Here is a 14580-nt window from a genome sequence, read left to right on the forward strand (position 1 = left end):
ATGTCGACCAGAGAACCGGCAGGGTTCTTGCCGCTATGAGCACCAAATTGACGACGCAGAGCCAGCAGGCGGGGATTGCTGTCGCCCCAGTTGATCGATAAAGTGCGCAAATACAGCCATGATTACAAAGCGATTCGGTGACGACCAGAGACCGAAGCTAATGTGCACCGCTGTCAAGGCGTTACGGAGCTCTGCCTTGGTGGTATCTCGCTTCGCTTCAAAGAGCCGGTGTATCTCTCTAGTGACAGACAGGCTTGCTAATCAATCAACGGGTTTCAATATAGATGCAATATTATTGATTCAATTCAAATCAATTCAATTCAATCCTGCTTTTCGGATTACATAAGTCAATGCAATTCAATTCAATATAGGTGCCCGTATGTATGTATGTATGTATGTATGTATATTTTTCGTCCGGGGGGCCGTAGGCCCCAAAAAGTCTCCTAACGGAGCACAGGACGTGCTGAGCTAAACTATCTACAATCGCTGCCGTGCTGATTCTCGCTCGGATCATCTGCAAGGCCTCTTGGATCGGAGCCGTATACATGCTCGAGCGTTTTCTGTACTCATTACCCCCAAGAGGCACCTCTCTACTCGTAGCCAGCTCTACAGTAGTTGTCGGTGAAGCACGTCCCATGAACATCAATACAGTTGATCTCAGCAGAGCTTCCCTCGAGCAACGCTTCTATCTAGTTCATCCAGCATATCATCGGCACAAAGGCGCTTTACTTTCAAGAGGTCATCCCGTCAGCGGGAACTATTCCTCTCCAGCTTAGAATTCTCTTGTACAGATAGATCAAGTAGCTTTCCATACCCTGGGGCAGGAAGTCCATGATCCCTAAGATCGCCAGTAGCTGCAACCCAAGGCGGCCAGAACGCTGCTCTGTAGACGAGGCAACCGCCCCGTTCCATGGTCTCCAGGTAAGCTCTGTACCGTTTCAACCCAGCGGTTTTTGTCACGTGGTCTCAGCCAGTGAGACAAATTGTCGAAGCCTGGCGGTGTTCCAGGCAGCAGCCGAGGCTGCAAAGAAGAAGAGGGTCTCTGGGCAGTACGCGACTGCGGAGATCGGTCAAGCAGCTTCCGAGCTGCAAAAAGGGCAACGAACCATGTGGGGTCCGTGCCTCAAGGTCGAGTTCACCAGGGGGCCCAGAAAGTCGAGCAGCCGGCGGCTGCTTGTGTTGTTCGGGCAGCCAAAGCTGCAGTAGTCGGTCGAGGCAGCGTTGAACTGCAGGCGAAAGTGAGAGTGAGGGTGCGATGACCCTCAATGTCAAGCAGCAGGATGCTGCGAATGTCGTCTGGGCAGCCGAGGCTGCAGAAGTCGGTCGTACGGGAAGTCGAGGGGCACAGAGGCCGGAATGTCGCAGGCTCGCGAAGCCGAAATGTCGAGGTGAGAAGAAGTCGCAAATACCACATATGAAATGGCGCCCGGGGGCGATGTCAAGAGCTCGCGAATCTCAGTGTCGTTGAAGACACTCGTCACGAAGAAAGGTCAACTCTCTGAATCCCTTTCTTCCAGCAGCTGTTAGGGTCCCGTTAGCTCCACAGTTGCTTTTGCTGCCATTTTGGACTGCAAAAATTCTTTACCCTAGCAAAACGCTAACAGCGGGTGCCAAGGAAAATTTTTTACAAGAGAGAGTTGAATATAGGTGCCCGTTGATTGATTGATATATAGTTTAGGGTAAGAGGTCGGTGAGGATCCGTGAGATCGGTGACAAAGGCAGGTGCTTGCATCGGATTGGCCAATCTGGAGGCCCCTGTCAAGCAAATGCTGCCTCTGAATGGCTTGTTTAGCAGACCCCCTGGGTGGGACGAAGCGTGGGTGGCAGGTGGGAGTGCGGATGTCAGAGTTGAGTTTGCATCGGTATCGCAGTCGCTGATCACTTTCGCAGCCAAGTTGGGGTATGTACCTGGACTGCACGAGAGAGGTGCGTTGCATATGCACAATTAAGTGGTCATGTGAGGCGGTACGTTCAGGCACAAGTGTTGAGTGGATTGGCTCATCGCCCCTGGCCCATGCATGTCGCGCGTAGAAAAAGAGTAGCAGTGACATTTTAAATGGGGGTACCTTTGTCTGCGGACCTGCCGATTAGACCACATCCTAATCACGACCCTAGTGTAAAAGACATCAGGACCAACAGGAATAAGCAAAAGGACGCTATCCTTCTTTTTGGGGGAAGGGGACGAGAAAAGAGACAATTGGTGGCTTGAACAGCGCGCCTTGCCCCAAACAGCACCTTGCTGTGGTATGGACAGGAGTCATGTTCAGTTTCATGAGACATTTAAGACCCTGACCAGACGCCAAAGTAACCAGTGCTTGGTTTCTACCAAATACTCTCCTCTCTTTAATGAAATTGGAGTCTGTACAGTTCAACTCGATTATTTAAGCCCCTGCTCTGTGTATCACCTCGCGGCAACTTTTGCTCTCCTGTTCCTTGTCCCTTTTATCTTTGTTCAAATCCATCAGATTATCCCAATATCACTACCGCAACATGGCTCTTCTAGCTTGGCGGGCTCCAGCTCCTTTGTAGGTGTTGGGCTGCCCTCCTTGAGGCCGACGGACATGTCGCGACGCATGCTGATAGGTCGTCGCGTTCGGACCTTGACCATCTCACCTGTTTCCTTGGCAAGCTCGGGCTCTTCGCGCTGAACACGCGCCATTTCCGTCTTGGCCATCTCGAGGACCTTGCGGAGCCTCTTCTGCACCTTACTGATCTCATCGTTGCAGTCTCCTTCGAGGAGAAATTGGTGGGCACCATGCTCACAGATGTTCTGCACAAATGTAAGAGCCGTTCATTTAACCTATTCGAGTCCAAACGAATGCAGATTCTGTTGAGCAAGCTGAATACTGCCTGGAAGCCACCGTCTCGTCGCCAAGTGCAGCGGCTGTTATCTCCGACCTATTCTGAGTACCATAACCAAGTCTCCTAGCTCTAACTAACCGCTCGCTTTAGCGTAATCATACGCTGGGGCAACCAATTCAACGGTTTACGGTCAGTTTTACGCTGTAAAGAGCCTTTCCAAACCTACGCTCGCTGCCCTGACGTGAGGGCAGAGCTAGCCTCCGGGTCTCTCGAGTTTCTTCCAAGGGTGCTGGAGTCTGTCAACAGCCCTCACTTCTGGATACGCTTAGAGACTGTTTTGGCTATAATTAAGCCTGTCAGCAGTCGTCAGCACGTCTCAGAAGCCGACCGGGCTCACATCGGCCATGTGATCCCTCGTTGGCTGGAGATCAAGGCAGAATGGAAAGCACTTGAGGATTCTCAGCAACATCAAGACGTGAATTTCAGCGAGCTGTATTCAATATGGCTAAACTGTATGGGCTAACAGACATATGATATTCATTATGCGGGGTTTGCGTTAAGGCCTGACACGGTTGGGACTAAGCTTGAAGAACACATGATGATGAAAGTGCTTCAGTTCATCAAGTCGGCAGTCAAGCCTGCTGATTACCTTGATATTGTTCGAGAATTCAACCACTTCCGAGCACAATCCGGGGGCCGGTTTGCTCCAGGGGGCTTGGTCTATTCAAAGAATGGACGCCATTAGATGCTTGGATGCTTCTTGATAACCAGGGCAGCAAGTTGGCTGCACTTGCAGTCCGAATCTTTGGAACCATAGCCAATTCGGTTCCCTCAGAGAGATCATTCTCAGCAATTAACTTCCTCCACAGCAAGGCACGCAACAGGCTCACACCCGCCAACGCTGATAAGTTGGCGTTCATCTACATGAACGAAAGGGTTTTAGAGAGGATAGCGGAATCTCAGAATCAACCTCTTGATCATTGCAACGAGGCTAATTCTACGGTGATCAGCTGGGAAGATTTGACAGAAGACGGTTGGCTTACTCTTGAAGATACATATATGGAAATCCATTGCGCATCGAGTCTGGAAGTTGACGCTGTTATGGGCGAGTTCACTCATCAACCCGCCTCCGACGGAGAGGAGACGATTGTGGACAAATTTGAGGACCAAGATGGGTCAGAGAGTGAAGAAACGGGGGGGATTGACCTAATTTGGCTTGGTTATTTGTAGTATATGACCGTTGGGCGGCTTCATATATGGTAGCCATATTGCAATAAAAAACGCGTTTTTTATTCGGAATAAAATACAGTTTCATTATAATAAAAAACAGTTTAATACACATTTGTATTAAACACGTGCCCATCCCTAATCTCCTTCACTGGCTCTGGACCCACTGGGCGGGCGATCCAAGAGGCAGCTGCCAAGTCAAACCTGAAGAAAGTCATCCTCGAACTAGGCGGCAAATCACCTGTCATTGTGTTCGAGGACGCAGATCTTGACCAGGCTGTTAAAGACACTATGCATAGTATTCAGTGGAACAGTGGACAAGTCTGCATAGCTAATTCTCGGGTTTACGTGCAGGACACAATCTCTCAGAAGTTTACATTTGCAGCTGTGAAGGCTGGAGATCCTACACAGAAAGGAGTTGATCATGGTCCTCAGGCAGATAAAGACGCAGTATGAGAAGGTTTTGTCTTATGTCGATGAGGGCAAGAAGTCAAGCACACTCGCACTTGGTGGGAAGGGGAGCTTTGATAAGACTGGCGGTTTCTTTATTGAGCCGACTATTTTCTTGGACACAGCAGAAGATGCCAAGGTCATGAAAGAAGAGATCTTTGGTCCCGTCGTCAACATCAATGTCATCAAGACAGAAGAAGAGGCAATCCGCAAAGCAAATGACACAGAGTACGGTCTGTACGCGGCAGTCTACACCAAGAACATCGACCGAGCTATGAGAGTTGCCAAAGAGCTCAATTCAGGCTATGTCGGTATTAACTGTACCAGCCCAACTACGGCGAGGGATTTGCCTTTTGGTGGTTACAAGTCGTCGGGCCAGGGGCGTGAAGGGTGGCTTTATAGTATGGATAACTTCTTGGAAGCCAAGAGTGTCATGATGAAGGTTGAGGGAAACGGTTCCAAGCTGTAAGACGAGCCTAGCAAATCCAAATTGGCATTCATTCTTGAACCTATCTACAGAAGCACAACTGTATAGCAACAGAAGCTTGCATTTTCCAAACCTAGCTCCAGGTTTACTCAAGCCAAAAAGAGTCCAAGTCCAGAATAAACTCAAAGCTCACATTGACAAAGCTCTTCCACACATCAATCTCCCGCAACCACGGCTTCGTCTGTATAGCAAATGTAACCGCCGTGCAGAACTTGAGCAAATCATCAGCATCCTCACCCATGACAAGAACCAAATCCCCACGGCTCATAACACGATCGCCAAACTTATGCTTGAGGGTTTCCAATCTCTTGCTGACAGTGTGATGCACGCTGTACTCGCTACCAGGCATGTCTTTAGGCACAAACTTCCACTCCCACGACCGCGCGAGACTGTCAAGGAAGCTGGTGTACTGGCGGTTGAAGTGGCCGACCATTAAGGGGTAGTAGTGGGGTGCTGACCAGAGACGGAGGAGGGCGAAGCGGGCGTTGGGGTGGTTCTTGGAGAATGTGCGGGCGGTGGGGATTACCTCTGGCCATTTCGAGGGGGCGATAAAGGTGGGAGGGAAGATCATTGGGAAATTCCCGTATTGGTCCTCGTAGTTGATAAACAGATCCAGTTTCTCGGGACGGTGAGGTTCCTTGTTGGCTGTGGCTATGCCGAGAACGACCTGGGGGTGGTTTTGAGTGTATGCTGGGGCGATTACACCAGCTTGATACACTGTAACTTGTCAGCAGTCTCTCATGAGCAAAGAGAAGGATGAACGAACAATGAGCTATGATAGGACGGACCGTAAGACTCCATTCCATGGGATACACATCACCAAAGAACCTGTCAGTCTTATAAAACTCCTTCCAGTCCTTCCAGAATCCCTTATCACGGAACTTGTAACTCGTTCTCGTCCGTCGATCAGGTCGAGTCTTGCTTCGTTCCTCAGTATCAAACAAGCCAGACTTTCTGAACTCATCACACTGGTTAGACTTTATAAACATGGTTACTAGCTTGGTGATGTCCGAGTCTGGGAAGAACATGGCCATAGTGGCAAATGCCTCAACAATGTCTTGGACGATGAAAGAGTGCGGCCATGGTGAAGACCGGTCTTCCGCGTAATCGTCGTAGTCACCTCGGAGGTCAAGCCAGTCGAGAATCTCGGCGATGTACCAGATCCAGTCTGTTGGGCCGGCATGCGGAGTTTGAAGCATGGCGCGGAGGCGTTCGCGGAATTGTTCGTATTTTGCGTTGTAGCCTGGTTCGAGATCACCGGCGTGGAAGGACTCCTTGAAGCCTGGTACTGGTCAGTAATTGGTCTCACCAAACGGAGAAGATGGGATATATACTGAAAGAGCGATCCCGCTCCATGTTCTCCATTGGATCCGACATCTCGAGCCGTCTATCAAACGTCAAACTCTTGTACGTATTTAGTAAACCAGTTCGTTTAAGAAGACCACGTTGTGCTTTTGAAGGCTTTTCGCGGCGAGCTTGGATGAGACCAGTCTCCCAAACCTTTGGCAGACCCCAGATATTATTCTCATCGTGATCTTTCGACAAACGAATAGCTTTCATGGGATCCTTGCCCTCGTTGATGGCTTCGAGTCCCCTGGCGAAGTGTCTAGCTTTACTAGGTAACACCCCATCTTCGATATTCGCAACGCCATTTCTAATCTCTCGGAAAGCAACGGTCTTCTTGTTGGAGGTTAGTTCATCAGGGAAGAGAATAGCGTCTTCGGCGGCGTTTGCCTGGTTGTAGAACATGTACGGCAAATCATCTATCTCAGACTCGTCCCGGCAGGTTAGCTTCTTCCCGCTGACGTCGAAGAGGCTGAACGACGATCTTTCATCGGTGACGGTGTCCCAGATGCTCCTGACGTTCTCGCCAGACTTGATCTGCCGCGTGTGCATGGTCTCTTCGTTCCGGTGCAAGCTTCGGAGGAGATGCTCCATGTGAATGTACATGTCGCGCGGCTGCTTCATACGCCAGGCGTTGCGAAGTTCCTGTGATCTTGGTCAGCTGATTCTACTATCTAGTGTTGGTGCAGACGTACCAGGACGATGATGTTGTACATATCCACCGACGACTGGCCGGGCACAAGGTCCCAGATGTAAACGTCGTAGTAGTCAGAGAAGCCAAACCTCCACTTCCGCATGACGTCCATCATCTTCATGAAGTCAGGTCCCATCTCTAGGACATTGTGCCACTCATTCCTAGACGCTCTTCCAAGCCCTTGTTTCTTACGATACGTCCAAAGCTCCTCGTCAGAAGGCGCAGTGATGACACGCCCAGTCTTGCCATCTCGCACCATAACCAAGACTTCTCCGGTGCGCATGAGAAGATACTGGATGAATCGTCGAGTCACAGGATCGTTCCTCTTCATGTTTCCAACCAGTACATTCCTCATCTCGACGATATCATGTTGTCGACGAGCTTGGCTTCGACCGCCGACTTGACGATGGTGGGTACTGCGCTCAGCGTCGAGATCGTTCCAGTACGGGAAGAAACCCAGTTGCTGGAGCTGCTGCATGAACCTATCCTGCGCCCAAGATGCCCAGTTCGACGCTGGGAAGTACTGCCAAATACTAAGGATATTCAGATCGGAAAACTCGGACCAGTTTCTGCAAAGTTGAATAGCATGCTTGAAATCGCAGTCTTTGGCCATGACTGAGAAATGAAGCCAACCATCTCGAGACATGGCGTTCTCACTGGCGTGATTCCAGATACTTTTGCCGCAGATCGTTACCTTCGTCTTTGACTTTGCGCGTCGAGATCTCTTGAGTTTCTTCTTCTTCCTGTCAAAGTTCTCCCCCTGCTTGAGGATTCTATCAGTGAACCAGTCGTTGGTGTGAAGATGGTGATACCGTCTATCGCCCTTAAGGAGCTCCTCCAGAGTCTCATCGTCATCGTCGTCATCTTCGACGGAGACTTTCTCATCAGATTTATCGCCGCGGGCAAAATCGGCACATGCGTCTCGAATGTCTTGAAGAGTGGGCTCTGCGACCTTCAGGCAAAGATCTCGCATGTCAGACTCGGCGACTGTGGTGTCTTCAAGGAACTCTTGCACGCTGTTGGCTCGAAGGGCAGCGGGGAGGAGAGATACTTGTGAGAGTACAAGACGACAGAATAGGAACAACTTGATCTCTCGGATATCATGGATAAGGGAGTTAATCTCATCATCATCCATAGGTGCTGTCTTGTCCCACGTCTCGTGCGGGTTTTCAAGAGTCCCGATAAGCTGCATGCCAGACACGTTATCCAATTTCTCCTTGACGCCTTGACTCAGACGCTTCCTCATCTCATCTTCTGTTTCGATGCTGTGCTTATCTGGCCCTCTCAGATCAGGTTCGTTTTCATACTTGCCGCTTTGCTGCATCGCAAGAAGCTTGTCCTGTCCCTTGAGGTCATGATCCTCTCCAGCTGTAGAAGTGCTGCCGGTGACATCGGCACTCGCCTCGGTGTTGCCTTTTGCTTTGCTTTTGTTCTTCTTCTTCTTGTTTTTCAACTTTTTGGCGTGAACCTTGGCCTCGTTGGCGTCGTCAGGCTCGTTGGCCTCGTTGGCCGGTGCAGGTGCCTCTGCGGGGGTGCTCAATGATGCATCAGCTGGCGCGGGCTTTTCCTTGGCAAGTTCTACCAACTCCATCCAAAGAAAGTGCTTGATCAAGTCAATGTAGCGGCTTCGCTTGTCATCTTCCAAATCCTGGATAGGATCCCATGTCGCATCATCCGAGTCATCTTCATTCATAGCCATGCGCTCTCTGTAAGCATCCTCGAGAAAAGCATCTTGGCGTTTCTGCTCCTCCTTCTCTCGCATGAAGTTGAGTCTGGACTCGATTTGCTTCATATGACGCTTGAACAGAGCTGCTTCCTGCTTGACCTTCTTCTGTTCCTTTTCCTGGTTCTCCTCTTCCTCTTCTTGCGCGTGGCGAACCCAGGAATACCACTGCTCCTTCTCGTAGCGCAGTTTCATGAATATTTTCCCAGCTCTGTTGAGGGCCTGATCAACAATGTGTCGATGGCTGATGAGCTTGTCAATGTATGCTTGGTGGCCATAGTCATAGTTGATGGAGTAGAAGTTACTGTGGTGGTACTTGCGTGCATCGATGACACGTCCAATTGTGACGTATTTCTCGTGGAGGTAATCAATAACTTCTCCAAGAGTCTTTTCATCTCTGACTGAGCTGAAGTCATCGTCGGCAAGAGGGGTTTCAGTATTTGCAAAATAAGCTGGAGGGTCCTTATCGAGAGCATCAAGCCTTGCATTACGTGCCTTGTAGCCAATGTACAGGCCATGTGCTTGCTTAGAATGATAGCGGCAGAAGAGCTGATTTGCATGTGTGGCCTCTGCTGTGCATCGCCGTTTGTCATCGAGCCACAGCGCCTGGAATTAAGGCCTAATCAGTATCACAGCATCAGGAAGCATACAATTCTCATCCTACCTGGCATTGTAGCTCAATTGGAGCCATGATGTACGGGCTGTGCTGAAGTTTGTATTATTGATTAGGATTAAGGTTTTGCATCCCGACTGTTCACGTTTCAACTGACGCTGGAAATGCTGGCTGACTAAGTTTTCGGCTCGGATTATCATATGCAGCTTCACGCGGGGCCCCATAGATAGATAGAGTTTATTACGCCCGGGAGAACGAATCCCATAGGGCCAACAGGTACGCTAAGCTATTTACGATTCCTCCGCATTGATCCGGTCTACACAAAGGAAAGCCCCACTTCTCTTCTTAAGTCTTTTCCACTCAAGCCTCGCTTGACTCTGCTCAACAGGCCTGCTTGAAGGCCGACTTCTCCAAGTGTTCAGCATCCTACCTTCAGCAGCTGAAGCATGGTCTGCCAACTTGAGGCTGTTTGTTGTTAGTGATTGACTGCGGTGTTAATATTTAGTAATTTTCTGTTTCTCCCCTTCTCAACTTCCCTCTCGGCTCAATCTTCCCGTCGTCATCGCAAATTTGACTGCCGCTCGCACCGCCTCTGGGTTAGGTGTCCACTTTGGTCCGTCCGAGGCCGACTTTCCGCCCAGAAAGAAGGAAAGGTTGCCCATCATGCCTTGTCCAACTTGTCGCATGGCTTCACGTTCTATCTCCCATCTTGTGCACCGGAATAGAAAATGCTCCATCGTCTCTGGTGCGTGTCCACACTCGCACATATCTGATTCTGCGGCTCCTATCTTGCTTAGGTAGCTGTTGATCCTCGCCATTCCCGTGCGGAGCTGCGAGAGCACGTCAGCTTCTCGCCTCTTGAGGCCATCGTATAGTGCTTGCGTATGTTTGCCTGGTAGAGCCCGGTCGATCCTTTTAGAGTAGCCGCCTACTCTGTCGGGTAGTCTCCGTTGCTGATGCAACTGCGCGACCGCCAGCCTGGTTCGCGTAGAGCGGGCCTGGTATGGTAGCGATCGCGGAGTGCATTCTGCTCTGGTTGCCTTCTGGGCTTGTCTCTTTGCTTCACGGCTCATGGTGAGGCTGTCGTCTTGGGACGGCACCCAGACCATCTTGACTCTGCTGTTTCCCTTTCCCAGTCGCTCGACGTGCTCATAGATCTGACGGATGGTGACCTGGCCAGACTGCTGTCGCGGCCGTGCGATCGCTTTGAGTGATGACTGGCTACTTGATAGCACCGTAAGCTCTCGGCATTGCAGACCATCGGGCATGCATCGCAATGCCATCGCTATCGCCTCTAGCTCGGCCGTGTTAATGCCCACGGGTACCCGTGTGCCTATTGGGCCCCCGTGGGATCACATGCCTTAGTCATCAACCAGCTTAAATTAAGCATAACGTTAAATGAAGGGATTCAAAACCAGTGGCTAGCTATTGGGCGAACGCTTGTTGCGGCTAAAGTGACGGGGGTAAAGATTTGCATTGGGCGGGAGGAAAGACCGCTTCCGCGAGCCTTTAATTAGCGCAACCGGCGTAAATTTCGTCCATCGAGAAATCTGCTTACCTTGCGCATCGCTGGCACGTTTTTATTGTCTCTTTATTTCTCTAGCCTTCCGGCTTGCTGCTTGTAAACTATCATCGAAATGACATATCTCAGCACGCTTCGTTGTCAGCTCTTGATCGTTACGCTTCTTGCAAGTGCGTTTTGCGTGCAAGCTCGTCGAGGTGGAGGAGGCGGCGGTGACTATGACGGTGGATCAAGCAGTGGCGGAGGAAGCAGTGATGGCGACAGTAGTGACAGTGGTCCTAGCCCCGAGGAAAAAGCACGCAATGATGCATGTCGGATGGAAGTTGGTCATACCAGTCCAGTCTGGCTGCATCGATGGGTTGGCACATACTACAATGGAACAATAGTAAGTGGAGAGAAGTCCCTGTAACCAGAAACGAGAAATGGCTGTCATCTAACACTCAAGAGTAGGAAATTTCAATCGAGCTCGATCGTTGTAATGGCACTTGCAAGGAGTCAGAAAGTACGGTCAACTGGGAGCTGACTGGCGTACTGTCTATACTGGATCCTATGCATTCCGCTGCAGGGAATAGCAGGCCTCTCGTGCCACGCCCAAAAAACCCCTTCATTGGCGTTCTATATGGATGGCCCAAGGGCGTCAACCAGTCCGAACTCCTTGCACATCGCGACGACACATTTCTTCCGCCGTCTGTCAACCTCGCCATGGAAACTGTCTCAGATTTTCACTATAATGAAGTCATGTACGGGCTTAATCCGTCCGATACTGTGAGCCGTAACAATCCAACCTGCAGGGTACAGGACGTGACCAGTACGGACGACGGATACGAATTCGAATGCGTATATGATGGACTTGGAGTCTACAGAGCAACGGACAGCAGCCAGTTCACAGCCCCAATGACCAACTCTAGCGGAAGGAGCCCCTTGTTAGTAGAACCTGGGAACAACACTATGCTCTCCGGCAGCTTCGATCCGAATTCAGCTGAATTCGAATGGAGAGGTCCCTTTAACGCATTTGCTGGATCCTTCGGTCAGGATTCTATGAGGAAGTCTTACACAACCGAACGTAACCACATAAGCGAGGATAAAGCTCCTTATATGGGCGAATTTATAGTTCGCTTTCATGGCAAGGTAGATCTTGAGCATAGCCATGAGATGGTAGTTAAGAGCGGGCGTGATGTGAGCTGGGATAAGGACGAAGCAAAGATCCAAAACGTTACTTATTGTTCAGCGGCCCCCGGCAGATTCTCTTACAACCTGTGGGAACTCTCTTTGTTTTTCTGTGTACTTTTAATAGTTTATACATAGAGAAGCTTAATGCGAGACTGACAGAGTGACCAACTGAATCACAATACGATAGCGTCGGGACACAATGCAGAAGGTAACTGTGAGAACTCATCTTTGAGCACTACTGAGAAATTCTTCTGTTAAAACCTAAAATACTACGTCACCCTTTGCACTTTAGAGCGATGGTGCAAGGGGTACAATCAGCCGAAGGCTGAGAGTCCGCGGGCCAAGCAACTATTTAGAACCATTACATTATTTACGCACGGGAGCAAATTTTGTATCATTTCTTCTTGTCGTGAGCAGAATCACCTAGAATTATGCAGAGCCGTGGTTGTCTTGTAGGGATTCCGTGCAAGAACCTGTCGTCTCCGAAGCTGCTGATCCCTCATCTTCATCTTCATACCATCCAGGGGAGACGCGTAAATCAGGTGATTGCGATCAAATGGGGCATCCAACATCAAGCTCTCGATCGTTTTCACACGAGAGACAGCCACGTAGCTTAACCCTGTCTGGAAATCCCAGCAGGAGAGATCGGTAACGATCATATCTTCTGTGATGCTCTGTGACTTATGAACGGTAATAGCGTGGCATACGATAAGGGGGAACTGGGTGCGAATGCAGAGAGTGGCTCCGATGAGGAAGTCTCTCTCTACAGGGAGAATCGGGACAATCTTCTTGCCATCAGGGGTGGTCAGGAACACCGGTCCGTTGTACTTGTCAAACTCCATCATGATAACACGGGGAGGGTCTTGGATGGGGTCAACCCCTGGTGCCCAGCCGATGTCGTAAACTGTACCGCGAGCGCCATTGCAGAGGCCAACGGGCTGCCAAAGGTTAGACGTCAGCATCAGACGGGCGCCAATGCATATAGGGATCTGCTTCGCAAGGTTGCCCGCCTTGTCGTCAGGGGCAGCAGCCGCGCCAGGGCCGACGTTCTTAGCTGTAACCTGGATGACCGGCCGGCAACTAGCCAGTAGTATGAGTTGAAGCTTTTTGAGTGAAAGGGGAGACCCTACTGTACCAATTACCTCCCGTCAGACTTGCCTATCCTGATATCATATCCGATATGATAAATTATCCTGATATCAGGATAACACACTATCCTGATATGATATCGGCTTAGCAGGATAGCAGAGATGATATCAGTCTAGGAGTTTTAGCAGCTTTAGCAGAGATGATATGACGACAGATATGTCTAAGCTTAAAGGTAAATATTTCATCCAATTCTAATCTAGATCATCATCCGAATCAACATGAACACTGCCGTTTATTTCACCGTCCACAACAAGCCCTCTACCACCACGTGATGACGGTATAATGAGTCCTTCACGCAGCCAGTTGCCGATGCATTCAACCTTCTCCAGATTAACACATGACATCCTTTCCCGATCCCATGATAAAGTGCGTCTTCCTCCACTGAATGCAGACTCGGGGTCAGCAGAACCAGGGGGCACAGACAATATGTCGATGGCCATGCGACTGAGACGCGGATATGTCCGAACCTGATCCCTTTGACACCACCAGACCAGAGGAGAGCCTTCGATCTTTATCGGCTGGTTGTGGATAAAGTTTTCGAAGTCATCTACGTCCCTGGACATGTCCTCGGCGACCATAATCTCGTTCAGAAGCCGATCAAGCTCGTTTGAGTGCCCTTGCTGCGACCTAAACGTTTCGCTCAGCGCCTGGGCAGGTCCGAGGGTGGGCGCCATCTTGTATTCTTCCTCCCATATCGAAAGTGCGTCCCTAATGGCAGCCTCGGCCCATTCTCCCTTCCAGTTTATTTCAAGATATCGCGCTCGCTTCGACGGATCAAGGAGAAGGGCAGTTGCGTAGATAGGGGACTCCCCGGATAAAGCATAGTACTTATCGAGTACGAACCAGCCCATATCAATAGAGTGCAACATGAGAGGATCATGTGTCTCCTCAGCTTCATAGAGCTCCTAAAGAGAGGATCAGAAACTAGTTGGTTGAGTTAGGCGAAAGCTGAGATGATACCTTCTTCTGTTCGTAGTGGCGAAGTAATATATCCATGATCATGAGGTTTTGCGAGAGCGTAGCCGTCACGCCTTGAGCCCACAAGGTCGTAGACGTGAATGGTTGGAGAAACGCGTGCGTTTTCTCCAGGTAATCCCAATCAGAAGAGTTGAGAATATTGTCACCTAGAGCTTTGTCGTAGTCAAGTAGGAACTGCTTTACTTGCTGCTTTTTCCTTATCAGATTGTCGATCATCCTGTGCCATGAATTCCAGCGCGTATCGTTATCAATACCGAGCCGTAATTTGATGCGCTCATCCCATGCATCACTGTGGATAGGTGAGTTACGTAGCCACAGCCCGATCCGGTGTAGTTTGCGCAGCGCTGGCACCATAACCCAGCCCCCCCTTCTGGTGTTGTCTGACTTATTATCTGATCTCAGTGGAGGATTTACCTTCTGA

The 14580-nt window shown here is 50.1% G+C and overlaps 5 protein-coding genes across 5 annotated transcripts; 2 read left to right on the forward strand and 3 right to left on the reverse strand.

Moving 5' to 3' along the window:
- Positions 1-2461: 2461 nt before the first annotated feature.
- Positions 2462-3208, reverse strand: FOBCDRAFT_277213 (uncharacterized protein; the record flags this gene model as incomplete). Its single annotated transcript, XM_054706062.2, has 2 exons — positions 2462-2770; positions 3200-3208. The coding sequence occupies 2 exons, from the start codon at positions 3206-3208 to the stop codon at positions 2462-2464; spliced, it is 318 nt and encodes a 105-aa protein (XP_054562037.2).
- A 1245-nt stretch (positions 3209-4453) lies between these two features.
- On the forward strand, positions 4454-4948 carry FOBCDRAFT_277215 (putative aldehyde dehydrogenase; the record flags this gene model as incomplete). Its single annotated transcript, XM_054706063.1, has 1 exon — positions 4454-4948. One exon carries the CDS (start codon positions 4454-4456, stop codon positions 4946-4948), a length of 495 nt encoding a protein of 164 aa, XP_054562038.1.
- Positions 4949-5051: 103 nt separating this feature from the next.
- FOBCDRAFT_262759 (uncharacterized protein) lies at positions 5052-9418 on the reverse strand (the record flags this gene model as incomplete). The annotated part of the gene is made up of 5 exons (XM_059611311.1): positions 5052-5683; positions 5733-6248; positions 6301-6955; positions 7006-9333; positions 9392-9418. The coding sequence occupies 5 exons, from the start codon at positions 9416-9418 to the stop codon at positions 5052-5054; spliced, it is 4158 nt and encodes a 1385-aa protein (XP_059465450.1).
- Positions 9419-10977: 1559 nt separating this feature from the next.
- Positions 10978-12167, forward strand: FOBCDRAFT_186641 (uncharacterized protein; the record flags this gene model as incomplete). The annotated part of the gene is made up of 2 exons (XM_059608632.1): positions 10978-11247; positions 11313-12167. 2 exons carry the CDS (start codon positions 10978-10980, stop codon positions 12165-12167), a joined length of 1125 nt encoding a protein of 374 aa, XP_059465451.1.
- Positions 12168-12739: 572 nt separating this feature from the next.
- On the reverse strand, positions 12740-13108 carry FOBCDRAFT_101558 (uncharacterized protein; the record flags this gene model as incomplete). The annotated part of the gene is made up of 1 exon (XM_059607697.1): positions 12740-13108. A coding segment is annotated over one exon (369 nt), but the record flags the coding sequence as incomplete, so codon positions are not given.
- Positions 13109-14580: the final 1472 nt, after the last annotated feature.

The sequence above is a fragment of the Fusarium oxysporum genome, chromosome VII, assembly GCF_013085055.1.
Source record: "Fusarium oxysporum Fo47 chromosome VII, complete sequence".
NCBI lineage: Eukaryota > Fungi > Ascomycota > Sordariomycetes > Hypocreales > Nectriaceae > Fusarium > Fusarium oxysporum.